This window comes from Talpa occidentalis, unplaced genomic scaffold, assembly GCF_014898055.3.
Source record: "Talpa occidentalis isolate TD23 unplaced genomic scaffold, MPIMG_talOcc4v2.1 talOcc4.12, whole genome shotgun sequence".
NCBI lineage: Eukaryota > Metazoa > Chordata > Mammalia > Eulipotyphla > Talpidae > Talpa > Talpa occidentalis.
Window position 1 is genome coordinate 39,252,020 of NW_023601212.1, and position 26,194 is coordinate 39,278,213.

General features: G+C 48.7%; 3 protein-coding genes across 7 annotated transcripts in view; 2 read left to right on the top strand and 1 right to left on the bottom strand.

The window, feature by feature from the left end:
- CARM1 (coactivator associated arginine methyltransferase 1) overlaps nt 1–5,038 on the top strand; it is a 43,064-nt gene extending 38,026 nt beyond the window's left edge. Inside the window, exons 9-16 of the mRNA XM_037505809.2 lie at nt 1,557–1,642; nt 1,758–1,847; nt 2,251–2,388; nt 2,472–2,561; nt 2,647–2,759; nt 2,893–2,970; nt 3,229–3,297; nt 3,472–5,038. Coding sequence (XP_037361706.2) covers nt 1,557–1,642; nt 1,758–1,847; nt 2,251–2,388; nt 2,472–2,561; nt 2,647–2,759; nt 2,893–2,970; nt 3,229–3,297; nt 3,472–3,614 — 807 coding nt within the window. The 3' untranslated portion in view covers nt 3,615–5,038. The remainder of the gene's footprint in view (nt 1–1,556; nt 1,643–1,757; nt 1,848–2,250; nt 2,389–2,471; nt 2,562–2,646; nt 2,760–2,892; nt 2,971–3,228; nt 3,298–3,471) is intronic.
- Nucleotides 3,681–26,194, bottom strand: part of YIPF2 (Yip1 domain family member 2) — a 78,984-nt gene continuing 56,470 nt past the window's right edge. Inside the window, exons 1-10 of one of the 5 annotated variants that reach the window (XM_054693278.1) lie at nt 9,601–9,623; nt 9,017–9,075; nt 8,463–8,617; nt 8,304–8,387; nt 7,279–7,366; nt 5,980–6,096; nt 5,728–5,894; nt 5,455–5,637; nt 5,224–5,357; nt 3,681–5,128 (exon numbers count right to left, since the gene is read on the bottom strand). In XM_054693278.1, the coding sequence (XP_054549253.1) occupies nt 5,238–5,357; nt 5,455–5,637; nt 5,728–5,894; nt 5,980–6,096; nt 7,279–7,366; nt 8,304–8,387; nt 8,463–8,617; nt 9,017–9,047 (945 nt within the window). In that variant the 5' untranslated portion in view covers nt 9,048–9,075; nt 9,601–9,623 and the 3' untranslated portion in view covers nt 3,681–5,128; nt 5,224–5,237. Of the gene's footprint in view, nt 5,129–5,223; nt 5,358–5,454; nt 5,638–5,727; nt 5,895–5,979; nt 6,097–7,278; nt 7,367–8,303; nt 8,388–8,462; nt 8,618–9,016; nt 9,076–9,220; nt 9,278–9,600; nt 9,624–26,194 lie in introns of those variants that run through there. The other 4 variants (XM_037505813.2, XM_037505812.2, XM_054693277.1 and 1 more) reach the window with 4 other exon arrangements.
- Nucleotides 9,361–12,038, top strand: TIMM29 (translocase of inner mitochondrial membrane 29). The gene is made up of 2 exons (XM_037505815.2): nt 9,361–9,543; nt 9,617–12,038. The coding sequence occupies exons 1-2, from the start codon at nt 9,450–9,452 to the stop codon at nt 10,306–10,308; spliced, it is 786 nt and encodes a 261-aa protein (XP_037361712.1). The 5' UTR covers nt 9,361–9,449; the 3' UTR covers nt 10,309–12,038.

A 26,194-nucleotide genomic window follows, 5' to 3' on the forward strand; every position in this document is an offset into this window, starting at 1 on the left:
TATGATCACTTTTTCATATCTGGGTAAGAGGTGAATGTGTTTATTCTCTTGATTTTTGATTCTCATACTTTGATCCTGTCTCTTTGTATGTCTGGTCATTAAATGTTAGAATGATAATTTTTAGAGAATCTGAATGATATTTTTCCTTTCAGGGGTTTATTTTCTCCAAGCAGTTAGCCATATGGACAGATCACATTGGTCCTATCAGACATTTGAGAGATTTGAAGACTGCTTTTCAGTCTAAAACATTTGGCTGATCTAGTTCCTGGCTCCCGTATATGACAGCATTTCTCATACTTTTCAGTCTTAGGGCCCTTTTTTGTTCTCAAGAATGGGGGATCTGTAAGAATTTGTGTGTTGTATCTATTGATAGCTGTTAATATTACAAACCCAAAAAACTTTTAAATACAGGTTTATTAATTCATTTTAAAATAATAAAAATCCATTATATCTTAACATAAAAAGCATTTTTTTAAAGATTTATTTATGCATACAAGAACTGGTATGCATAAATACCAGTGTAAGCCAGTGTAAGCCAGAGGTGGGGGTGGGTGTAAGCCAGAGGTGGGGGTGGGTGGGTTAGAGGATTCACCAGAGAGAGTGGGGAGCAGGAGGAGCTACTGAAATACACTGCTGAGGGGAGCAGCGGGCGAGGCAGGAGAGGTCTGCTATGCCATGTGGGTTGCTCCCTGGCCGGCCAGGGATTGAACTCATACTGCAGTGGCTGGTGATAACTTGATAGTGCTATCTTTAACCTTTGTGCCACTAGGGAGGCCCCCATAAAAAGCATTTTGATGAGAAAATGTTCCAAGAAAACCTTTCAGTGAGAATAGTGGCATTTTTGATTTGCAGATTTCTTAAGTATGTAGCTTAATAGAAGACAGCTGAATTCTGCTTCTGCATTTAATGAATGAAAAAGGCAGAAATCATCTTAGTGCTATTATGAAAATAATTTTGACCTTGAAGTGTGTGCTGAAAGGGCCCATACTTTGAGAGCATTGCTTTTGGGTGGACCCTTACGAGGTGTCAGGGCCAGCCCAGTGTTTCACTGGTCCCCTTCCTTTACCTTAAGTTTTTGAGTCTCTTAGAAGCAGCTTTCTACTTGGTTTCTTGGCCTTACACCCCACCCCAGACATAGCTTAGGAATCAGCAAATGCTGCAAATCACAAATAGAACACATCTTTCATTTCTGCATTTCCCTTTTCTTGAGCATCTTGGCCCCTTCAGAACTAGATATTTTCAATGTTGCTTCTATAGGCAGTCTGTGATTATTCATGTGAATTCATACATGCGTATATATATATCTGTAGGTTCAACTCCCAGAAGTGAAAGTGCCAAGTCTTTAATGCAGTGTATAGTGGTCATGTTGAAAGCTTTAACCCAATTGCCCTCCATGGTGTTGCAGCAGTTCATCCTCCTGTTAGCACGTCTGACGAAGACATGCTGGCTTTAGCTGAATGGCTTAGAGGCTATGGCCAAAGGGAGAGGGGCAGGGGCCTCCCTTTTCTCACTGACCTCTGCAGTGTAAGCCAGGTCACACCTGTGGTCTCTTCCAGGACACATTTGACATCCGGATCCTGATGGCCAAGTCTGTCAAGTACACAGTGAACTTCTTAGAAGCCAAAGAAGGAGATTTGCACAGGTATGGGCACCTGTCCCCTCCTTCTGGGCAGGTGGTTGGGGCCACCAGATGTCTCCTCTTCTTCCTGGCAGTCCCTATTTGGCTTTCCTAGCCACCACTGTCCTTTGCCTTCCAGGATAGAAATCCCATTCAAATTCCACATGCTGCATTCAGGGCTAGTTCATGGTCTGGCTTTCTGGTTTGACGTCGCTTTCATTGGCTCCATGTGAGTGCAATTGAACATGCTGCTCCCTGCCCTAGTCCTAACCCCAAGGAGCTCCCTGTGGCTCTAACCCCTAAGCCTAGGGGCCAGGAGGGCAGGACATGACTCCTCATTCCCCTGTCCCTTCCAAAAGGCAGGAAGAGCTGGCCTTCAAGAGCCTAGTTTTCTTCTTTTTGGGCGGGGGTATATGGGGGTGGTGTTCACCCTGTTCTGACTTGACTGGTCCTTTGTGGGACCTGGTTGGTGTATCTCTTGGCACCTATGTGGCCATATATACCTGGGTGGCAGTCTGTCCCAGTGCCAGGGCCCTAGGGGACCCATCAGAAGGGACAGGCGCCTGGGGAGAGCTCAACATACACAGTAGTGGCTCCAGCTCAGTCAGTGTGTACTTGTCCCTGCTCGGCAGAATGACCGTGTGGCTGTCCACGGCCCCAACAGAGCCCTTGACTCACTGGTACCAGGTCCGGTGCCTGTTCCAGTCACCACTGTTTGCCAAGGCTGGGGACACGCTCTCAGGGACATGTCTGCTTATTGCCAACAAAAGGTACAAGGTGCCATCCAGGGCTTGGGGAGCTGGCAGGGGTCATCCACTCACTAATCTAATGGCTGCTCTCCCATCCTCCGCAGACAGAGCTACGACATCAGTATTGTGGCCCAAGTAGACCAGACGGGCTCCAAGTCCAGTAACCTCCTGGATCTAAAAAACCCCTTCTTCAGGTAGGATGGGTCCTTGGTCGATGTGGGAGGTGCCTGCCTGGCTCGCAGCCCCTCGGCCCTGCCCACGGATCCATCTCTGCCACAGATACACAGGCACGACACCCTCACCCCCGCCGGGCTCCCATTACACGTCCCCCTCGGAGAACATGTGGAACACAGGCAGCACCTACAACCTCAGCAGTGGGATGGCTGTGGCAGGTGAGCAGACCCTAGTGGGTTTGGCGGTCAGACAGCAGGGCCATTTCCTGGTCACTCCTACCAGCACTCCCTGGCAAAGCTCCCCCAACAGGACCCTGTCCCTCACACCTGACATCTCCCTCTCTGGGCACAGGGATGCCAACAGCCTATGACCTGAGCAGTGTTATCGCCGGAGGCTCTAGTGTGGGCCACAACAACCTGATTCCTTTAGGTGAGTATCCCCCTGGGTCTGGGAGTGGTGGGTGGTGCCTAGGATGCCCTTGTGCTTGGGCCTTCTGTACCACCTTTGCCACCAGCACATTCTCTTCCTGGGGTCTCCGTTCCTCTCTGCCTCGCTCTGCCACTGCACTGCCCTCCCCACGCCCCTGCCTGAGAGCGAAGTGTGAGCATCACTGAGACAAGGTGGCCAGGGCAGGCTGGGGGCGGTGACACCGTCTCCCTTCCTTCCTTCCTTCCTCCTGCTGCGCAGCCAACACGGGGATTGTCAATCACACCCACTCCCGGATGGGCTCCATAATGAGCACAGGGATTGTCCAAGGTAACACGGGCCGGGATGTGGGTCCTGCGGGTGTGTGTGCGCCCACCGCTGGGCCACCTGCCCTCTTGCCTGCTCTGTCTCTCTCTCTGTCTCTCTCTCTCTCTGACTCTGCTGTGGGTCCAGGTGGGCGAGGGGCCAAGGTTGGCCCCTCAGTGCCCATGCATTGTTCCACAGGGTCCTCAGGTGCCCAGGGCAGCAGTGGCGGTGGCTCAAGTGCCCACTACGCGGTCAACAGCCAGTTCACCATGGGTGGCCCCGCCATCTCCATGGCCTCACCCATGTCCATCCCAACCAACACCATGCACTATGGGAGCTAGGCCCTTGCAGCAGAACGGACTGACAGCACCAGGAAACCAAATGAAGACCCGCCCACCCCCCTCTCTGCGGGCGGCTTTCACCCCTGTACTGGAGAAGCCCAAACACCGGTCACAGCCCTCTTTGCTATGGGAACTTGGACACTTTTTTACACGAACATTGCCGCCGCCGTCCCCAACCCCCACATCTTGGCCCTGAGCGTGTGTTGCTGCCATGTTTTACACAAGATCATATTGTGGGAGCCCCGTTCTCCTTCCTGCCCTACACCCCGACCTGGGTTTGACATCTACCATAATGGGCGTGTGTGGGCCTGGTAGCTGCTACCCAATAGGGAGGGCAAAGGGGAACAGCTGCATCCACCTAGTCCTTCAGCGCCAGCCCCCCTGCCTGTCCCCAGTGGGCAAGCAGCCCTAACCAGGCAGGGCCTCCATTCAACTACCAGGCCTTGGTCACCATGGGCGTGACATGCTGCTTTTTTTAATTTTATTTTTTTACGAAAAAAAAAAAAAACAAAAACCAGTGTCAATCCACAGACCCTCTGAGAACCAGGCCGGCCGGGCCGAGCCAGCAGCCCCTCTCCCCCACTCAGAGGCTCAGTGCGGAGGGGCGGCCCTGCAAAGGCTTTGGGACTGGGGGTGGGCCAGGCCTCTGGAGCCCCAGGCCCCCCTCCCACCAAAGGGTTCACCTCACACTTGAATGTACAACCACCCGGCTGTCGGGAAGGCCCCCATCCTTGGCCCCTGCCTCTTGCTGCTGTCCTATCACTGAGCACTGCAGGTCTCCCTCCCACACCTGGAGCTAGAATGGGCCCTGCCGGCCCGGGCCTGAAGGGAAAAAGGGTCGTCATCAGCTGCCTGGGGCCCAACATAGAAACCTCAAGGATCTGTCCTGGAAGGCATCCTTTTCCCGTGTAGCTACATTAGGCCTGTGTATTCCCCTCCTATTTGTAGATGCTCCAGTCCCTACAACTATGATGGCATTTGGGTCCCTCCCCAGCCTGGGAACGGGCCTTGTGGGGACCTCTCCCTCAAGAAAAAACAAACAAGACAAAAACAGACACAAACCACCTAGAAACAAAATAAATAAGGAAATGTATGTTTCAGCACAGGCAATTTTCTTCTACTTCTGCTCCCTGTTTCTAATACCCCAAACTCAAATGTGGAGCACAGGCTAGGCCAAGGCCCTATTAATTGGGCACCCCGGGAGGGTGAGCACAGTTGAGGCTGAGGTAGCCCTTTTGCTCTCCCATGTGTTCCATCAGGGATAGCAGAAGGCCCAGCAGGCAGCCTGGAGCAGTCTGAGGCTGCATTGCCTACCTGAGCCACACTAGAAGGTCCCTGCTCAGCTGTCCCTTTCCCGCATTTATATAAACTCTCAATCACCTTTGCATAGAAAATAAAAGTGTTTGCTTTGTAAGAAAAGTCTGGAAAGTAGCAGAATGATCTTGAAGTGTCAAAGGAGCCTTTAGTCATCATCTGTGGGGCAGGGCAAGCAGAGGTGTCTGCTCATGTCAGGCCTGAAAGAAAGAAACTCCTTGGAGTGATCCCATGACCTCTCCCATGGGGAAGAGAGTCTGGAAACTCCCTCAGCCAGTTTGAAACAGTTTCTTACCTATAGGTGGTACCTTAGGTTGACACGGATCTTGGCAGAGTAGATGGTAGATGTATATCTGGAGACAGAGATGTAGCTTGGGGTGGAGGAGCCATGTTCTCTGGAGGCAGTGGCAGTGGCTGGAAGAAGTAAACCTGAACCGAAACCCCCCCCACCCCACAAGGTCAGTGTCAGGGTCAGTGAGCCAAATCCCAACCCAAAGGCTCAGCCTGTGACCACCCAGAGCTGTACCTTACAGCCCATGGCCAGGAGGGCATGAAGCAGCACGATGGTGGAGAGGAGCACTGCAGCCACCAACCTGGTGTCCTCACGGACAACTGGCCAGAGGGCAAACACCAGGCTGGCAGCGGACAGGACCAGAGCAAGCACCCCAAAGAGCCACTGCAACCATGGGACGGGAATAAGCCACAGAACCTGAGGGAGACATGGGGACCAGGCTACTGAATTGTCCCTACAGCACCTGTAGGGACTACCTGTCACCAGTAGTCCCTGGGCCAAACTCACCACAGTGGGGATGAAGACAAAGAGAGAGTAGCCGTAGACACACACAGTTTCCAGGAAGGTGTAAGGGCCCATGCGCTCCTGAGTGCCCTGACGCCACTGCAGGAAACCCCACAGTGCCAATGGCACCAGCCATGCATAGCAGTAGATGGTGATGCCAGCCACGGTCACTGTGGATTAAGACAGGTAGTCACCCCTTGGAGTCTGTGGCACCGCCAGTCCCGCCAGGTGCTGTGCTGAACCTCCTGTGCTTACCCTTGTGGAACTGAGGGCTGTAGTGGATGGACGGGTCCCTCCTCTGGGCCAATACCAGGGTGAGGTTGCCAGTAATGGCCAAGACAAAGGCCAGGGTGGCGCAGATCCAGAAGGGACCTGTGGACCAGGTGTGGTTAGAGTCCCAAGCCCAGAGCTCCTAGGACAGATGGATCTGCTTCGTCAACAGCACTGAGATCGCCACCTCTACCCAAGCTCCGGGCTGTCTCCACCCACTCCATCTTGCTCTTATCACCTGGTGACTGAATCCCAAGCTAGTTCTCTGCACTCACTTTTCTGGGCCTTTCAGCAGCCTTTGGCGGGGCTGAGCTGCTCCTGGAAACACTCCCATGTGGCTCCCATGACTGCACTGTTGGCTTTGCTCTGAGCTCACTGGCAAATTCACTGGGCAATTCCCCAGCCCACTCTCCCATCTGCCTTTACCCCTGTGTGATTTCATCCAGCCTCAGGGCTCTTATGTCACCACTATGACAACAACTCACAAACACCTCAGGTACCCTATGCTCGACTTTGGACTTATATCCAATGTCTTCCTCACCACCTCCTACACTTCCTCTTTCCTCTCAAACCTGCTTGGCTTTCCCATCAATAAATAGCAGATCTGTTCCTTGTAGTAGTGCGGGCAAAAAAAGCATGGCACCAACACTGGCTCTGCTCCTCCTGCCCAACAGCTAGCGTCAACAAATCCTACCAGCTCCACCTTCTAGATCCATTTCAGAATCCAACCACTCCTCTTTCCACCAGGACTAGGCCCCACCATTCCATACCTGGACCACAGTGGTCTCCCAGTTTCTGCCCTCACTGCTCCCCGACCCCAGGCACCAGAATAGCCACAGGCAGCATAAGAGCCCTTTAATTATAATCCTTTCTCATCAGTGTGGGAGGTCTGTGCAATGTCCCATGACATCTAAAACCACCTAGAAGCTCACTCCAATGACAATGCTGCCCTGCAGTTTGGGTATGTTTCCACCATAGGGCCTATACCCTTTCTGGAATGTCCTTCCTCTATTCACCCTCCACCCCAGTCCTGACACCAACAAGGCTTAGAATGGCCGGTGTTCCATAACTAACCATGCAAAACACCCACTCTCCTCAAACCATTTGCTTCTCAGTATCTTGCTCCCTGTAATCTTTCATGTCTCTCTCTTCGTGGATAGAATGTTTAAGTTCCATGCTCTCTGTGACTGGCTGCTTTGTTCTCAGCTGTCTACCAAGGTCTGGTACTCAGTTCATATTTGTTGAATGAATAATTGAGTAAGCAGAACACACGACTTCACTTACCATACAGGTCTGGCCGATTCCGCAGATGGTGTCGTACAAAGTTGTGGCCAGGTCGGGGTAGGATGGAGCCTTTGATTCGGTCCAGGACCTGAGGGCAGGGCCAAGCCAGCAAGGAAACTTGCCTGGGGCATCCCACCACCCAGAGGAAAGGCACCAACCTCCTCTGAAGACCTGAGATAATCGTTACCTGATGACTTTCCACTTCCTCTATTCACACTCTGCTGAGGGCTCAGCTTTTCCCCCTGGGTTTTTGATGGGCTCAAGCCCTTCTGGACCAGTTCCCACCACTCTCAAGGACTTACTGGGCTTGTCATCATCCTTATTCCTCACAGCTTGGCTGCCCTGGGCAAACCTTGCTGCCTCTCCTCCCTACCCCAAGCTTCAATAAGGATAGTCAATGATTCCAGAGCATTCTCCATCTCTTTTCAACAACTCTGCAGTCCTGGTTTATGGTCCTCTCCCACCTTGGCCTGGGGTGTGCCATCCACATTCTACACTCCATGCTACATGTCCGCTCATTCTCCTCATTTTTCTCTAAACCCTCCAAGGACTCCCCCAGCACCCTCGGGATAAAACCCAAATAGCTCCTAAGGCCTTTTGTGATCTGGCTTCTGCCTACCTGTCCCCCACATACTCTCCAATGAGATCAAGGACAAGTAGCTACTGCAGCAGCTCATGTCTTCTCTCACTTTTGGTTCACTGCATGTGCTGTTTCCTCTGCCTGGAACATACTTATGCTTTCCTCCACTCAGCCTGACTAGATCTTCTTTATGTCTCAGCAAATTCCTCACCTCCTCAGCTAACACATATAACATGTTCCCAAGAAACCCAGCCCAGTCACGCTATAGTCGTTACAACGCACCACAATTATCTCTAACAGCCTGGGCTAAAACTCTTTTAATAGCTGGCCACATGGGTATGGCCAGCATCTTGCCCAGGACCGATACACAGGAAGTGCTTGGTGAGCAGTGGCTGAACCCCAAGGGTGAGTCCAAGCCCCATCCCACCAGCTTCCCAAGACTGACCTGAGAGGTGTCCACATCAAAGAAACTCTGATAGTAGCCAAAGGTCCAGAATCCAGGCTGCTGCTGCTGCTCTTCCTGTAGGAGCTGCACAATGTGGGCTTTCAGTGCTTGCCCTCGCCAACTGAGTCACGTGCCAGGCACAGGAAATATATGACTCACCGCAGTCTTGTCACTCTCCTCCTCGTTCTCAGCTCCATAGTTACCACCTGAGACCACAGTCACAGCCACATGGCCCTGTGGGGTCAGTTGATCGCTTCTGCTTGTGGTGACAGCGTCAGGGCTCTCAGCCAACAGAGTAGTGGCTTCTTCAAACTCTATCAAGAAGGAATGTAGGTGACAGACATGTTTTGAGGTTCAATACAATTTGGTCTGACCCACTGCTCATCTGATGGCCACCTCTGTGCTCTGCCCAGCAAGGACTGACTTGGCAATTCTGGGGAGTGGGAAGGAGGTGTGTTCCCTCACTGCAGACATGAGACTGCAATTTAGGGCTGGTTCTGGAATTGGGTCAGGGCTGCAGTCGGGACTTTGCTTTGAGGTCTGAGTACACGGGTGGAAGGGGGTCGACTTAGAGAAGGGTCCGTCCTGTGTCAGGGCTCGGGGTCTCGGGTCACGGCCTACAGCTGACTTGGTTAGGTATGAATTGGAATGTGGACGGAAGTTTTCCGCCAACGGCGGGGCTGGGAGTTGGGCGAGGTCTCAGGCACACTCACCATGGAAGGCCAGCTCGTCCACAGCTGCCATTGTCGCTCAAGGGCGTCACCGCATCCCACTGTAAGGACAGAGGCCAATCAGGGCCACCCCCAGCCTCCCTCAGCGCCCCTCCCGGAGTCTATCATTCAGTCTTGAGTCCCGCCAGGCTGCTAAAGGTAGACCACTCGCCGCCCTAGCCCACAGGTGCACCCCGCCCCCCTCACCTGAGGCTACTTCAGTCGGCGTCGCGCAGCCTTTTGCGCCTGCGCGGCCCGCCCACCCACCACATCCCAGCTGGAACTAGACGCAATATCCGGTGCCGGTCCATTTCTATTCTTTTCCGAAGGGAAACTACTTCCGATGATAGAGCGCTTGCGCAAAAGAGACTCCCGGGCCTTTTATTTCACGTATTTGGCGTTTCCCGTCGGAGACCGGTCGCCCAGACGGAAGAGGATGGCGACGGCCGCCGTAAAGAGATTTTGGTCCCAAGCTTGGGGAGAGGCGGGTGACTCAGCGGCCGCGAAGCCGGGCGTGTGGGCGCGCTTTGGTGAGTAGCGAAGGAAAGTGACGGGATGGGTGGCCACAGGAGCCGGACCGTTCTCACCGTATTTCTCTCTCAGGCATCTGGGCCCGTGCCCTGCTCCGGGATTATGCTGAAGCCTGCAGGGATACTGCGGCGGCTGCGCGGGTCCGGCCCGGCCGTGCGGCTGTGTACATGGGGCTGCTGGGTGGCGCGGCGGCCTGCTGCGCGCTAGCGCCGAGCGAGGCAGCCTTCGAGGAGGCGCTGCTCGACGCTTCCGGGACCCTTCTGCTGTTGGCTCCCGCCACGCGCAACCGTGACTCCGAAGCGTTCGTGCAGAGGTTGCTCTGGCTGCGGGGCCGTGGTCGCCTGCGCCATGTGAACTTGGGCCTAGGCTCACTAGTGTACGAGGCCCCCTTCGACGCCCAGGCCAGCCTTTATCAGGCCCGCTGCCGCTATTTGCAGCCCCGCTGGGCTGACTTCCCGGACAGGATCCTGGATGTGGGCTTCGTGGGCCGCTGGTGGGTACTGGCGGCCCGGATGCGCGACTGCGATATTAACGACGACGAGTTCTTACACCTGCCAGCACATTTGCGCGTCGTTGGACCCCACCAACTGCATTCTGAGGCCAACGAGCGGCTTTTCGAAGAGAAGTACAAGCCTGTGGTGCTCACCGACGATCAGGTGGACCAGGCTCTGTGGGAGGAGCAGGTCTTGCAGAAGGAGAAGAAGGACAGGCTCGTCCTGAGCCAAGCCGACTCATTTGTGCAGTCAGAGGAGATCCCAAGATGAAACCGAGTGAGGTCTGGGTCCCTGCCAGGTTCTGAGTCCCGGCAGACTCTTCACCCGGGATTGTGCAATTGGTGTGAGTGTGCCTCAAATGCAGAGTGACTGAAATCATTTATTTGTGGAGTGTTCTACCTGGGTGTTTACAAAGTCCTGGGGCCTTGCCCCACTCACCTTTTTAAGAGAGAAATTCAGTCTTTTTGGTCTAGGAGTTGGTGGGGGTGAGGGGACAGCACCGTATTTATCACTGCCAGAGCTAGTAATGAGCCTTACACATAAATAAGCATTCATCTATCTTCACACTCCCACTGACTGAGGTATTACATTTGTCAGGTGACTCTCAAACTCTCATAAGATCTTTCAGGTTTTCTTTTTAAGTTTTGAGCTGAAATGTTTAACATCTCTTTAATTTTCATGACTAACATTTAATTTTTTTAAGTTTTATTTAGGAATAAGTATAGTCACAGAGGAAACTGGGGAAGTAAGACAGAAACATCCTGTGTACACTTGACCCATCTTGCTCCAAATAATAACATTTTACATAAGCAATACCAAACCAGACGACTGATACTGATCTTACTTTGGAATTTCAGGGAAACTTTGCAAAAACAGCCCGTTTTTAACATGTGTATTGATAGCAGTGTTAGAGTGACTTAAAGCGGAAAGAATTTTCTGATCTGAGTGTCTATGTGGAAGCATAGGTTCTGGTTATGTTACACCTAAGTAACCCTAAAAACAATACTATGGGAAGGAATATGTCACTGTACAAACATGGTACTTAAGTGAGAGGAATGAGATGACCTTTGTCACTTAGGTGTTCTTTGGCTAGTTAATAAAACCAGAAGCTGAAACAACCATCTTTGTTGTGATGTGTATTGCCATTCGTACTCTGTGTGCATTGGGCACATGGTGATTTTCTATTCTTATTTTGGGGGCAGGGGAGCATCTTATAAATCAACATTTCCTGTTTTACAAAGGAAAAAGGTTCAAGCATTTATTTTTTTCAAAGTCATGAGAGATTACCAACTCTGATTTAGTCCTCAAACTTGTGATACTCTCTTCAATCGTAACAACAACCTGTTAGAAATGATTAAATATTACTATCACTGGCCATAAATAAACCTTGAATATAAAAATAAATGGTTATAAAAAACCAAATGCAATGAGACAAAAGGCAAATGACACTAAATTGTAATCCTACATTGTTAATTTGCCAAAGACTGTGGACCTAAATCATCACCTCTCTGTTAAACAGATAACCAACTGCAGGGAAAGGTTTGAGACACGTTGGCATCAAAGTGAGACTTGTTCTTCACTGTGATCAGAAGTATTGAAAGGACTGCATATCTTCATTGTCTGAGGCCGTTTTGAACTGCCACTCAGATTTCAAGCCAGGTGTATCCTACGCAGACTTAGCTGTGACGCTCAGAACAGTGGTTGGCAACAACTGGCAATGTACTAGGAGCAATTTTGGGCTTTGTCATAGCCTGAAGAACACATGGCTTTGTCTTTGGCCAGAGGTTAAGCTTCTCCTAGAGAAGCCCTATCATGTTTTTGCCCCCCATTCTAGTAGCTTCGGCTTCCAGGGTTTGTTGTAAGTTGTATGGACTAGAGTTGTTAGCTATGACGGGACCCAGGTGTACTTCATGCTCTACCACTAAAGTGTACGTAGGGCCCCAGAGTGTGGGCCCAGGCTCTGTTTACTGCTGAGCTCTCAACATTCCACAGTGCTCAGTCCAATGTGGGCTTCTGCAAGTGTAAGGTTTATTTTATTTTTTATAAATATTTATGCATACAAGAGCTGGGGTACAGGCCAGAGATGTGGGGGGTGAGAGGATTCACCAGAGGCAGAGTGGGGAACAACAGGCAGACTGAAATACACTGCTGAGGGCAGCAGCGGGCGAGCCAGGAGAGGTTTGCTTCACCATGTGGGTTTCTCTCTGGCCGGCTGGGGATCTAACTCATGCTGCAGAGGCTGCAGATTTCTAGAGTGCGGTGCTTAAACCCTTGCGCCACCAGGGAGGCCCCAACTGTAAGATTTAAAGGAGAAGATGCTCTTGTGACTGGGAGCTGGTATGTCTCTGCTTGGGAGAGGAAGTGGACTGGGGTTAGCTCCTCAGCCTTTGGCCAGTCGGGGGGGGGGGGGGGAAGAGATGCTCAGGTCTCAGGCCTGTCAGTTACCGGAAACAGTCAAGAGGGTGCACTGTCTCCATTTCCCTAAGGTAGTTGGCCCTGGGCTCTGGAGAAGTGGGCTTCAAAGTAGAGTTTGAATCAGGTTTCCCACTGGCTAGCTTTGAAGAGAAAGAAAAGGCATCCAAATTGGAAAGGAAGTAAAACTCACTCTGGATAACATACACAGATTTAAAAAAAAAAAAAAAAAACAAAACCCTAACTTAGAACATAAAGTATAAAATAAAATTGCAGGATACAAAATGAACACACATACAAATCTGCGCATCAGTCCTTTTTACACTGGCACCAAAAAGAATAGTGATAAATTTAAGCAAGGAGATGAAACACCTGTACCCTGAAAACTATTAAGACATCAAGGACCTCCCTGGTGGTGCAGGTGGTTGAGTGCCGCACTGTGAAGCTGTCTGCAGCCTCTGCAGCATGGGTTTGATCCCAGCCGGCCAGGGAAAAACCGACATGGCGCGGCAGACCTCTCCTGTCTTGCCTGCTGCTCCCCTCAGCAGTGTATTTCAGTCAATCCGCCTGTTCTGTTTCCCGCTCTGTCTCTGGTAAATCCTCTCAACCCCCTGCACCTCTGGCCTGTACCCCAGTTCCCTTTTTTTTTTTTTAAAGATTTATTTAGGTATACTGGAGTACAGGCCAGATATGCGGGAGGGTGAGAGGATTCACCAGAGACAAAGCGGGAAACAGAACAGGCAGACTGACTGAAATACATTGCTGAGGAGAGCAGCGGGAGAGTCAGGAGAGGCCTGCCACACTATGTGGGTTGCTTCGTGGCCGGCAGGGATCAAACCGGCACTGCAGAGGCTGCAGACAGCTTAACAGCGCTGCACTCAACCGCCTGCACCACCAGGGAGGCCTCTGTACCCCAGTTCTTATATGCATAAATAAATAAATCTTTAAAAAAAAGTCCAATGGCATTTTTCACAAAAATAGAACAAAAAATCTGCTTCCATGCCTGTAAAGTAGCAGGGAAGTTATTTTCGCCTTCCTGGGGCCTGTGCTTCAGAGAGCCTGGAGGGCCCAGAGCCTCTCTAGGGCCACCCAGTGCTTGTGTCTTGGAGCCAAAAGACACCTGAATCTAATATGAGCATTTTCCAGTTTTCCCTTTTTCCTAAAATTTATTTAAAGATGTTTTGTTTATTTATGCATGCAAGAACTTGGGTGTAGACCAGAGATTTGTGGTGGGGGTGAGAGGAGTCACCAGAGACAGTGGGGAGCAGAACAGGCGGACTGACTGAAATAAACTGCTGAGGGGAGGATCAGGAGAGGTCGGCTGTGCCCTGTGGGTCAGCTCCCTGGTCGGGGATCGAACTCGTGCTGCAGTGGCTGGTGATAGCTTGATAGCATTGAGACTTAACCCCTTGTACCACCAGAGAGGCTGTTAAAGTTTATTTTTGAATCAATTTAATCAGTTCAGTTTTCCAGGTCCGTCAGAGTTGACCCACTCTCAGTAATTCTCTGGTGCAGAAAATACTGTTCAGAGAGACCAGCAGGGGCAGCAGAGGCTCAGGTGAGATGAGCTGCCTGGCTCCTGTCTTTCAGCGTTGGTGGCAATCGCTGGCCCGGTCTTTGTTCTGAGAGGCAATAGTGAGGTAGCGCATTCTGCACATATATCCATTTACTGCTTTTTGGAACTAGGGAGAGGTGGGCAAAGTCAGGGCTTCCGAGAGGGGCCACATAATCCCCTAAATGGGCGTTTACCTTGTTAGCAGAGAGACCATGAGACTGCTCCTCTAGACCTCCTTCTTCTCTTATCCCAGGGTGCTGGGAGTGGGCAGGATCTCCTGACTGGCTCTGGGAGCTCGTCCAGATTTTTAGTTTTCTGGGAGTTGTGTTGAGGCACCCAAAGCCCTAGGAGCTGGACTAAGACAAGGCCAGAGCCCTAGAGGATTTAAGGAGGCACCCTCTGATGTCTAGCAAATGCAGAGCTGCCCCTCACCCCAGCCCTGCCTGGCAGCAGACCCAGTCACATCATTTGCAAGTGCCTGGTGGGCTTTTTCAGATTTGCTCTGCCCAGATGCAACAAGTTTTTATTTTTTTTTCCACACTATAAAAGGATAGGTAGATTATGAAGAGAAAGAAAGAGAGGCACCTTCATAGTCACAGGTGCGAGGGAGAGCTGCCTGATGCCACAAGTTTTTAAACAGCTGTTCACAGCTATAAGACAAGGACTTGAAAAAGGCCTTTAAAACAAACAAACAAAAGCTGTCAGGTAATCACCTCCTCCAGGTTTGGTCAAATGACATGTACTTACCGGGGAGTCACTTGACAGAGAAGAGACAGAGCCAATAGGTCAGTTAAAGTTTGAGAACAGCTGACTAAGAGCTAAAACTGTGAAAAATTTCAAAATGTACACATGTATGTTGTACCCAATGTGCACATTGGGTAATGTGCTCATTACCCAATTCAATAATTAAGATTGTGCCACATTCATGTCAGCTGTCCCTTTTTTTTAAAAAAAGATTATTTATGCACATAAGAACTGGAGTATGGGTCAGAGGTGTGGGGGGTGAGAGGATTCACCAGAGACAGAGCGGGGAACAGAACAGGCAGATTGACCAAAGTACACTGCTGAGGGGACCAGTGGGCAAGCCAGGAGAGGTCTGCTGTGCTATGTGGGTAGCTCCCTGGCCAGCCAGGGAGCAAGCTTGTGCTGCATTGGCTGCGGATAGCTGCATAGATTGCGTCTTAACCCCTTGCGCCACCAGGGAGGCCCCCAGCTGTCCCTTCTTAATTTTTCTTTTATTTCCTGAAGTATTTTAAAGCAAATCCCAGCTATCATGTCATCTTACTCTTATAATTTCCGTGCTTAGTTTTTTTGTTTTTGTTTTTACATAATGACAGTGAAATTGTCACAGCTAACAAAATTCACAATCATTCTTTGGATGTTTGACACCATCCATGATCACATTTCTCTGATCATCTCACAATGTCTTTCTTTCTCTTTTTTTTCCTAAAGATTTATTCATTTATGCACACAGGAGCTGGGGCACAGGCCAGAGATACGGTGGGTGAGAGGATCCACCAGAGACAGAGTGGGGAACAAAACAGGCAGACTGACCGAAACACACTGCTGAGGGGAGCAATGGGCGAGACAGGAGAGGGTTTCTCCCTGGCTGGCCGGGGATCGAACTTGTGCTGCAGAGGCTGTGAATTGCTCATAGTGTGGTGCTTAACCCCTTGTGCCACCAGGGAGGCCCTTTTTTTTTTTTTTAAAGATTTATTTTTTATTTGTGCATACAAGAGCTGGGGTACAGGCCAGAGATGAGTGGGGGGAGTGGGGGAGGTGAGAGGATTCACCAGAGACAGAGTGGGGAACAGAACAGGCAGATTGACCAAAGTACACTGCTGAGGGGAGCAGAGGGTGAGTCAGGAGAGGTCTGCTGTGCCATGAGGGTTGCTCCCTGGTGCTGTAGTGACTGTGGATAGCTTCACAGGTTGTGTCTTAACCCTTGCGCCACCAGGAGGCCCTGAAGTTCCTTTTAATCTAGAGAATCTTTGACTTATTACACAAATGGGTTCAGTCATCTTGAGATACACAGTGAGTCCTCACTCGATATCATTTATAGGTTCTTCAAAACCTCCACTTTAAGTGAAATAACATGTAACAAAACCAACTTACCATAGGCTAATTGATATGAATATGAATTAAGTTCCTGTAGCATACTTCTGATCACAATAACATGAATCCTCCAAATAAAGAGCCATAACACTTCGTTGTAATAGTTAAATATTATTTATATACATTTTTTTTTCCAACCCAAATACTCTAGTTCTTGGTAGGGTAGGAGACAGCCTATTCCAGTAGCTCAGTGTGCAAAGTAGGACTCAAACCTGGGCAGGATGCTCTTCCATTGCAGAATACACAACACACACTCGCTGACAGGACAATTGAGACATGCTAGTGAACCTCGTGTGCACATCTTCAGGACTTGCAGAAACTGAATGCCTGAAGGAAACCCACACAGACATGGGAGAATGCACAAATTCCACACAGGGAGTGGCTCCGCCCTTATCAACATTATGAGATGCTGTTATTCCAGATGTATCCCTCTCACTGGATTTGTCAGCTTGCTTTGCCACAAAGCCTGTTTCTTTTTCTTCGATAATAACTGTAAATCACCTCTCAATACAAAATGCGCATTGCAGCATCTGGTGAACATTAAATCTCTAGGTCCAACTCTAGTCTGATTAGTTCAAGGACTGAGAGTCTCAGATAACCAGTTTTTAAATTTCAAATGATGCTGGTCTGAGGCACTACTCAAAGGTTAGACTAAAATCGTGTTAAATTGTTCCAACACATTCCCTCCTGGGGGAGGGGTCCTGTTGCCTACCCTTATTCTGTGACCAGGGAGGCATACCAGGTCTGGTTGTCCCACTAAGACTGTTTCTTATCAGTCTTTTATCTCATAGTTTGCTATCAGTCCTTCATCTCATAGTTTTATCATTTGCAATCAATGCCTCAGTCATTTCACTAGGGGCCAAGAAATGGAACCTGGTATATTTGTCCTTGCAATCATATTTAGAGCTGACGAGATGCAGGCATCCCACATATGCTGTCATTCACCATGACCCAGCAGATGGACTTTCTGAAGAATTTACTACCAGTCATATGAGGACTTGCCCTTTTGAGGTTTCCCTGAGGGTGTCCTCTCTAGACAGACCACTGGCTCTTACTAACAACCATTCATTATTACCAATGATACCAGTGGAAATGGTTACTCCTGGCCCATGTGAGACCAGAACAGGGGACACACAGAGGGGAACTATCCTAGAGTCAGCTGGAACCAGATGCTCCAAATAGCTCATGCAGCCATATTGGGACTGCCAAAAAAGTTTTCTTGGATCCAGAGATATTCCAGGCAATCTCCTCCTTCCCTGCCTCCCCCTACCTTCCTTATGTGACTCACTGTGTATAAAAGAAAAAAATGCTGTGTTAGTAATGCTGAAACTTTTTTATTTTGTTTATTTTTAGTCAGGTGACACAAAACATCAAATGAATTATTTTAAGGTGTACAGTACAGTGGTATTCAGAACATTCACACTGTTGTGTGACCACCATCTCTACTTTTAGTGCCCTCCACGAACAGCAGTATCCATTAAGTAGTTACTCTCTATCAGCAATTGACCAACTCCTGTCAAGCGCCAATCCACTTTCTGTCTCTATGGATTTGACTATTCCGGGTATTTCTCTTTTTTTTAGGATTTATTTATTTATGCATACAAGAGCTGGGGTGTAGGCCAGAGGTGCGGGAGGGTCAGAGTATTCACCAGAAACAGAGTGGGGAGTAGAACAGGAGGATCCACTGAAATGTACTGCTGAGGGGAGCAGCGGGCGAGACAGGTCTGCTGCACCATGTGGGCTCCCTGGCCGGGGATTGAACTTGTGCTGGTGTGGCTGCTGATAGTTTCATAGTGCTGTGACTTGACACCTTGTGCCACCAGGGAGGCCCTATTCTGGGTATTTCAAATAAATTAAATCATACGATTTGTTACCTTTTGAATTTCATTTCCTTAGCATGTTTTTCAAGGTTCATCTGTGTTGTAGCATGTTTTAGGACTTCATTCCTTTTTAATGGCCAGATAATATTCTTTCACATGAATGGACCACATTTTCTTTATTTACTTATGCAAAGATAGACAACTGGGTTGTTTTCCCCTTTGAGTTAATGTTAGTAGTGTTTCTATGAAAATATGCATTCAAGTGTTTCTTTGGTATGTTTTTTCATTAAACTTTTAAAAGTCTCCTTTTCCCCAAACTATATAGAAATTAGTAAAATAATTAGGTTCCATAATCCCGTTCCTCTGATTTGACATAGTCTTCCAGATACTTACCAGTTTTTTTTAAATATATATATATTTTTTTAAAGATTTATTTATTTATGTATACAAGAATTGGGGTATAAGCCAGAGGTTTGGGGGGGTGGGGTGAGAGGATTCACCAGAGACAAAGTAGGGAACAGAACAAGCAGATTGACTGAAAATACACTGCTGAGAGGAGCAGGGGGCCAGACGAGAGGTCTGCTGCACCATGTGTGCAGCTCCCTGGTCGGCCCGGGATCAAACATGTGCTGCAGTGGCTGCAGATGGCTTCATAGTGCTGCACTTGTTACAGGGCAACCCCGCTCTAAAATGGGTTGCCTGACTGTGGGTCCTCACCCTCAGTCCTCACCCTCACCCTCACCCCTAGAAGGGACTTACACTGAAGGCACACATTAAACGTTAACAAGGGTTTATTTACAAGGGAAGGAAGGGGAAATGAGGAAATGTAGAACTCAGAGAGAAAAGAGGGAGATAAATTCTTAAATGCATCCTACCTGTTCCGCCGACCTGGAATCCCAAATGACCCACCGAGACCAAACCTGCCTGGCCAAGAGCACGAGCCAAGTGAGCCGGACCCCACTAACATGGCTGGTTTTTATTTACAAACAGAGAAAATGGCTGCTTAACTCTGTCCTTAGGTGCTAGCAACTTCTCTTTGGGGATCATGGGGTTTGTAGTTCTCAGTGTCTTGCTGGAGTGGGGGTGGCATCCACAAAGCCTGTATGGAATTTGCTTAGGACATCCTTTCCCCCAGCACACTTAACCCTTTGTGCCACCAGGGAGACTCCTATGTGTGTGTGTGTGTGTGTGTGTGTGTATATATATATATTTTTATTATTTATTTATTTATTTTTAACAAAACCAAAGATAGGAAGTAAATTTGAGTGGAAGAAAGAAATCTACATATGTAAGCTATGTGGCGGACTCCCTAATGATAGGAAATTATCGCATAGGCTGTAATAAGAAACGCTAACTAGATTATCAGATTATTTTCAAAGTGCTGTGTAGGGTAAGTGGTGTTCAGGCTTTTCTGCCCTCCTGCCATTAGGATTGCCCTGCATTGTTATATTTGTGTTGTTTACTTCTTTGGGCCATGACTGCAGTATTGAGATATTCGCCAGGAGGAGAGAAGCAGAAGAGAGGCAGGAGAGGAAAAGGAGAAAAGAACGCCAGAGAAGCCCAGAGTGAAGACTTGTCGGGGGTTTGGGGGTATGCCGGCCTCCTGACCCCCCACACCCCTGCCTGCCATGTACCTGGTTGCTGCTCTACATGTAAAAGCTCAATAAAAGCCTGAGAAAGCCACCGAGGGCTCCAGGACTCTCCTTTATCCGTCAGCTCCCATCATAGATATTCTGCACTGTGCCCAACCTGTCCTTGCCCTTACATGCTGATTCAGTGACTCATCTTTGTACACAACAGCTCCTTGTTTAACATTGTCGATACAGGGATACAGGTTCTTAGAAGCTGTGACCTTAAGTGAAAAGACATAACAAAAGCAGATCCTTGAATAATGTCATTTTGTTCAATGCCAGTGGGATTTTTTTTCCCCATCAATGTTGTAACAAAACATTATTGGAGGGCCTGCAGTATTCTTTAGCATTTTGGAGGCTGCTGATTGAGAGGGTCTTGAGGGCTACTGTTTCTGCCCCTCTGATTCCTAAATCCAGGGATAAGAAAAGGTTAAGGGAAACCAGAAGCCACACTTGTTCTTACTTTTAATGAGTCTCACCTCCAATACCTGTGCTGACCAGAGTCATCCTGGAATACCAGGACAGGGAGGGATCTTAACAAAAATGTCATTTCTCAGTTATGAGACTGGCAAAAATTAACAGGCTTGACAATACCAAGTGTTGGTGAGGTTGTGGAGAATCGGGCATTCACAGCTGGGAAATGTAAGTTCGAGCAGCTGCCTGGGAGAACTGTTTGACAACAGCATGGAAGGGTGGCTCATGGGCATTCGTGTCAGTTGCTATGCTATGTGTGTGATTCTCTAGGAAGAGCTCCTGCACCCATGCAGACACTCAAGACAGTCCAAAACAAAGGATTAAATCTCCATCTACTGATAAAGCGTATTATGTCCAGAGCTGGCTACTGTTTTAGTCGGCTCAGACTGCTATAACACAACACTGCAGACAGGTGGTTTATAAACAGCAGAAATTTATTTCTCATAGTTCTGAAGGCTGGAAGTCTGAGATTTGAGTGCCAGCATGGTCAGTGAGCCTGTCTCCCGTGGAGGGGCCAGCCCGGGAGACACTTCTTACTGTGTTATCAAACAAGCTCTCTGGAGCCTCTTTTATCAGTCACCATTCCCAGTGGAGTATGACTATCACTACCCAAACCTTCTATCTCTTCATACCATCACCTCTGGAGTTTAGGGTTTCAACATATGAACATGGGGGAAGGGTGGTTGAACTCAAGCTCCAGCCCCTCTGCCCATTCCAGAGGTCTGTGAGGTGGGCCTGGAAGTTCCAACCTTCTAATCACATGGTTGGTTCTATAGGCAACCAGCACTCATCCTTAGATTCTTCTCCAAAAGTGACCTTATTAATGTAACAGAAGGAATTGTTATCACTCTCAACACTTAAGGGAATCCAAGGCTTTGGGAGCTGTGAGCCAGGAACTACAGAAAAACACCACACACACATATATATAAATAACCAGCTATGTATTTCTTGTAAATCACAATATGAAGAAAAGATTTTCAAGATGTTAGCCATTAGTCAAGAGGGACAAAGTCTCCTGAGACCAAACATGCAAGGAGAGTGCCACGACTACCCCGAGAGAGTTTCCTGGGTGTGGGGTGGGACAGTGGGACACAGAGTCTGTGGAGGTGAAAGCCCAAGGATTCTGTGGTGGGGGGATAACCTGAAGGGCACTCAGAAGGTGAGGGCTGCACCCATGCAGGGGGATGTCTCTCAAGAATGAAAGTAGAGTAGTGATAGCAAGGCATGAATTTCAACATAACTGTGTTGAATTAAAGAAGTCAAATCACAATGATAAATACTGAGTGATTTCCATGCTTGGGTAAATGCAAACTCAGCTTTAGTGACAGAAAATATTGGATGGTTGTTGGGGGACGGAAGGGGAGTGTGACACTGGTTCATGGGTATATACACAGGTCAAAATGGATCAAATTGCACAATTCAAATATACGTAGTTTCCTGTGTTAGTTAGACCCAAAAAAGCTGATTTTAAATTAATAAGACCTCAGTTTTAGGTATATAGAAAAATCAAGCAGATAATAGAAAATCCCTATAAACACTTCTCCTCCACTCCTAGTTTTTCCTTTAACATTGCTTTAGTGGGAAACAGTGCTTACAAGGGAAGAATGGCTACTGATCTGAATCATTTGATACATTATTTTTTTAAAGATTTATTTATTTATGCATATAAGAACTGAGGTAAAGGCCAGAGGTGTGGGGAGGTGAGAGGATTCACCAGAACCAGAGTGGGGAACAGAACAGGCAGACGGACTGAAATACACTGCTGAGCAGCGGGCGAGACAGGAGAGGTCTGCTGTGCCATGTGGGCAGTTTCCTGGCCGGGGATCGAACTTGTGCTGCAGAGGCTGCAGATAGCTTCATGGTTGCGTCTTAACCCCTTGCACCACCAGGGAGGCCCCCATTTGATACATTATTAACTAAATTCCACAGTTTACATTAGGTTTCACTCTAGTTATTGTCTATTCTATAGGTTTTTTACCAAAGATGTAACTTCCAGCATCCGTTACAATATCACACAGAATAGTTTCACTGTCCTAGAAATCTTCCATGCTCCACCTATCCATACTCCCCTAAATTCCTGGCAACCACTCATCTTTCTACTACCTCTAGAATTTTACTTTTCCCACAGTGTCACATGGCTGGTATCACAGTAGGTGGCCTTTTCAGATTGGCTTTTTTTTTTTTAAGATTTATTTATTTATACAAGAACTGGGGTACAGGCCAGAGGCGTGGGAGGGTGAGAGAATTCAACAGAGACAGAGCAGGGAGCAGAACAGGCAGACAGAGCGAACACACTGCTGAGAGGAGCATCAGGCAAGGCAAGAGAGGTCTGCTGTTCTGTGTGGGTCTCGCCCTGGCCAGCTGGGAATCGAACCCACAGTGGACAGGTTCACAGTGCTGCACTCAAACATCTGCGTCACCGGGGAGGCCCTCAGATTGGCTTTTTTTCACTCAGCAATATGGTATTTAAGGCTCCTCCAAGTCTTTTTGAGGTTTGAGAGCTCGTTTATTTCTATCAGTGAATATATTCCAGTGTCTGGATGTGGTAGGTCTGTTTATCCAGTCACTTACGGAAGGACATCTTGGTGGTTTCAGAGCAGACCTCGGTCACCTGATGGCCCTGAGCAGCACAGAGAGATGAGTGTGTGGTGACCGCCAGAGGGCACCAGATTCCTCTTTTCTCTCTCACCTGGTCTACACTAGCCATTTTCTCATCTATTCGAATTCAATGTTTCCTGCATTAGGTTTGAGTAGCCTTTGCCTTGAACCAGGTTGGCCTGAAAACCACTTCTGGGGAAAACTGAGTTGCATTTTCTCCCTTTGGAATAAAAACCAGGGTTTCATGAAGAGATGTTTTCTCTGGATATGAGGGGTACATGGGTTCTTTTTCCTACAGTGATGGGGTATCTCCAGAATCTTGCCTCCAAAGAAGTTAACTACGTGGCAGCTGGATCTGATCTGCCACCTAAAGAGAGGAACTTGGGGGAGATGGGGGGGGCAGGGAGGGAAAGCAACCCAAGTCCTGATATGAGTATAGAGCCATAAAGGAAGTCATAGACTGAGAGTCCAAGGAGATATGGCAATGGTGCAACCTAAGTCCCTGCCTGAGGAAGCCTGTTTCTGGGTAGATGAGAAATGAGAGAGAGGGCCTTCCTGGTGGCGCAAGTGGTTAAGACGCAACCTATGAAGAAATCCGCAGCCTCTGCAGCACGAGTTCAATCCCCAGCCAGCAAGGGAGCAACCCACATGGCGCAGCAGACCTCTCCTGTCTCGCCCGCTGCTCCCCTCAGCAGTGTATTCCGTCAGTCTGCCTGTTCTGTTCCCTGCTCTGTCTCTGGTGAATCCTCTCACCCTCCTGCACATCTGGCCTGTACCCTGGTTCTTGTATGCATAAATTAATAAATCTTTAAAAAAAATGTGAGACACAGAGAGAGAGAGAGAGAGAGAGAGAGAGAGAGAAAGAAAGGAAGGAATCAGGGATCAAGCATGAAGAGGGAATATGCTGGGAATTATTGTTTTCTTTTGATCTAAGGGACCCATGTGGAGAGAATGGCGTCCTCTATCTAGTGACAGTGTTGAGGGACAGCTGCCAGCAGCAGAGACCTTCTTCCCATGTGTGCAGGGCTCTCCAAGGTGTGATAGGCCACCAGCACAATGTGCTGCCTTGTCCTTGCCCTGTGTGGTCAGATTCTAGAGGGAAGGTATTGCCTGCCACCCCCTCCAAAAAAAAAATCAATCTTTTAGTATGTGTTTACTAAGGACAGAGGATGATTAAGAGGCATGAACTTTATTCCTACAAGTAGGTCTGAAATTATTAATTCATGATAAGTTATTACAGCTGACTCCTGTTGAGGGAAAATCAGGTGTTTAAAACTATTTAAGTGGTACCAGGGACACTGGAGTGAAGTTGGAACTTATTCATTCCGTACTGCCTGGTGTCGCTCCCTCATCCCTTTTTTTCTTTTTTTAAAAGATTTATTTACTTATGCGTACAAGAGCTGGGGTACAGGCCAGAGGTATGGGAGATGAGAGGATCCACCAGAGACAGAGTGGGGAACAGAACAGGCAGACTGATGAAATACACTGCGGAGGGGAGCAGTGGGCGAGACAGGAGAGGTCTGCTGTGCCATGTGGGTAGCTCCCTGGCTGGGGATGGAACTCCGTGCTGCAGTGGCTGCGGACAGCTTCATAGTGCTGATGCTTAACCCCTTGCATGGCCACCAGGGAGGTCCCCCTTATCCCTTTTTTAAAAAAAAGACTTATTTATGCATTCAAGAACTGGGGTACAGGCCAGAGATGCGGGGGTTGAGAGGATCCACCAGAGACAGAGTGGGGAACAGAACAGGCAGATTGACCAAAAGCACTGCTGACGGGAGCAGCAGGTGAGTCAGGAGAGGTCTGCTGTGGTATGTGGGTAGCTCCCTGGCCGGCGGGGATCAAACTTGTGCTGCAGAGGCCTCAGATAGCCTCATAGTGCGATGTTCAATGCCTTGCGCCACCAGGGAGGCCCACCCCCACTCCCACCCCCCCTTATTCCTTTTTTTTTAAAAAAAAGATTTATTTATTTATTTATACAAGCACTGGGTACAGTCAGAAGCGCGGGAGGGTGAGAGAATTCACCAGAGCCAGAGCAGGGAGCAGAGCAGGCAGAAGGACCAAAGCACACTGCTGAGGGGAGCAGCGGGTGGCAGGAGAGGTCTACACGCGCCATGTGGGGCCCTTGCCCGGTTGCCAGGGATCAAACCGGAGCGGCAGAGGCTGAGGGCAGCTTTGCAACCCAGTGTTCAACTGCTGCGCCAGCGGGGAGGCGCACCTCCCTTATTCCTTTTAAAGGGACATGACATCAGCTCATTTTGGTGAACCCAGAGCGAGCTAGACAAGATAAATTGAGCCAAAAGAGGGCTTCAAAAGATCTAGCTCCTGTCCACACTGTGGTTCTTCAGATTCCCTTGCTGAGATGGCCGCCTGCCTCCAGAAGCTGAGGGACCACTGAGCCCGAAGGGGGAGAGTGGTGGAAAGCGCAGTCCTGGGATGAAGGGCAGCCCAGGCAAGGGAAGGGGAGCATTAAGGCCGCCAGGTCATGTGACTGTGGGACCCGGTACAGAGGCAGACTTTGCTCTGGGGTGGGACATGCATTTGAAAATTTAACAGTCTTCATTTTTCAGAGTAGTGTTAGGTTTACAGAATTATTGAGTGATAAGTGCAGAGTTTCCACAGAGCCCCAATTCCTTCCTACCCCCAAATTTTCCCCAATTGTTACCATCTTGAATTAGTGCAGTGCATTTGTGATAAAGAATGAAGCAATATTGATATATCATTATTAACTAAAGTTCATAATTTACATGAGGGTCACTCTTGGTTTTGTATATTCTACGAGTTTTGACAAATACATAACGTCACATATCTCCCACTATAATATCATAGCATAGGGGCCTCCCTGGTGGCACAAGGGGTTAAGTGTCAGCACTATGAAGCTATCCACAGCTACTGCAGCATGAGTTCAATCCCTGGCCAGGGAGCAACCCACATGGTGCAGCAGACCTCTCCTGACTCGCCCGCTGCTCCCCTCAGCAGTGTATTTCAGTGAATCTGCCTGTTCTGTTCCCCACTGTCTCTGGTGAATCCTCTCACCCCCCCCCCACACCTCTGGGCCTGTACCCCAGTTCTTGTATGCATAAATAAATAAATCTTTAAAAAAAAATCACAGCATAGGTTCACTATCCTGAAAATACCCCACAATCTGCCTATTCCTCCTCCTCCAACTCTTGGCAACTGCTGATATTTTACTGGGGAAAGTTTTGCATTTTCCCAGGATGTCTTATGGTTAAAATTCCAAAGTAGTTGGTGTTTTCGACTGGCTTCTTTGACTAAGCAAAGTGAATTTAAGTTACCACCATGTCTTTTCATGATTCAAGGACTTTTTTTCTTTCTCACATGCTTTCTTTGTTAATCATGGTGAAATACAAATAACATAAGCTAACTTTATAATCATTTGTAAGTGTCAAATCCCCTTGGCATTAAGCTTCTTCACACCATGTGCAAACATCCCCACTGTGCATCTCCAGAGCATTTGTCACCTCACAAAACAAAACCTCTGTCTCCCGGTTCCTGGCACCCACAATTCTACTTCCTGTCTCTATGAATCTGAC

Bases quoted from the DNA above. Each gene is read 5' to 3' on its own strand.
- TIMM29 (XM_037505815.2), top strand. From the start codon at position 9,450: ATGGCGACGGCCGCCGTAAAGAGATTTTGGTCCCAAGCTTGGGGAGAG. The intron at 9,544-9,616 runs GTGAGTAGCGAA...TTTCTCTCTCAG, and splicing joins GGGCGTGTGGGCGCGCTTTG to GCATCTGGGCCCGTGCCCTG.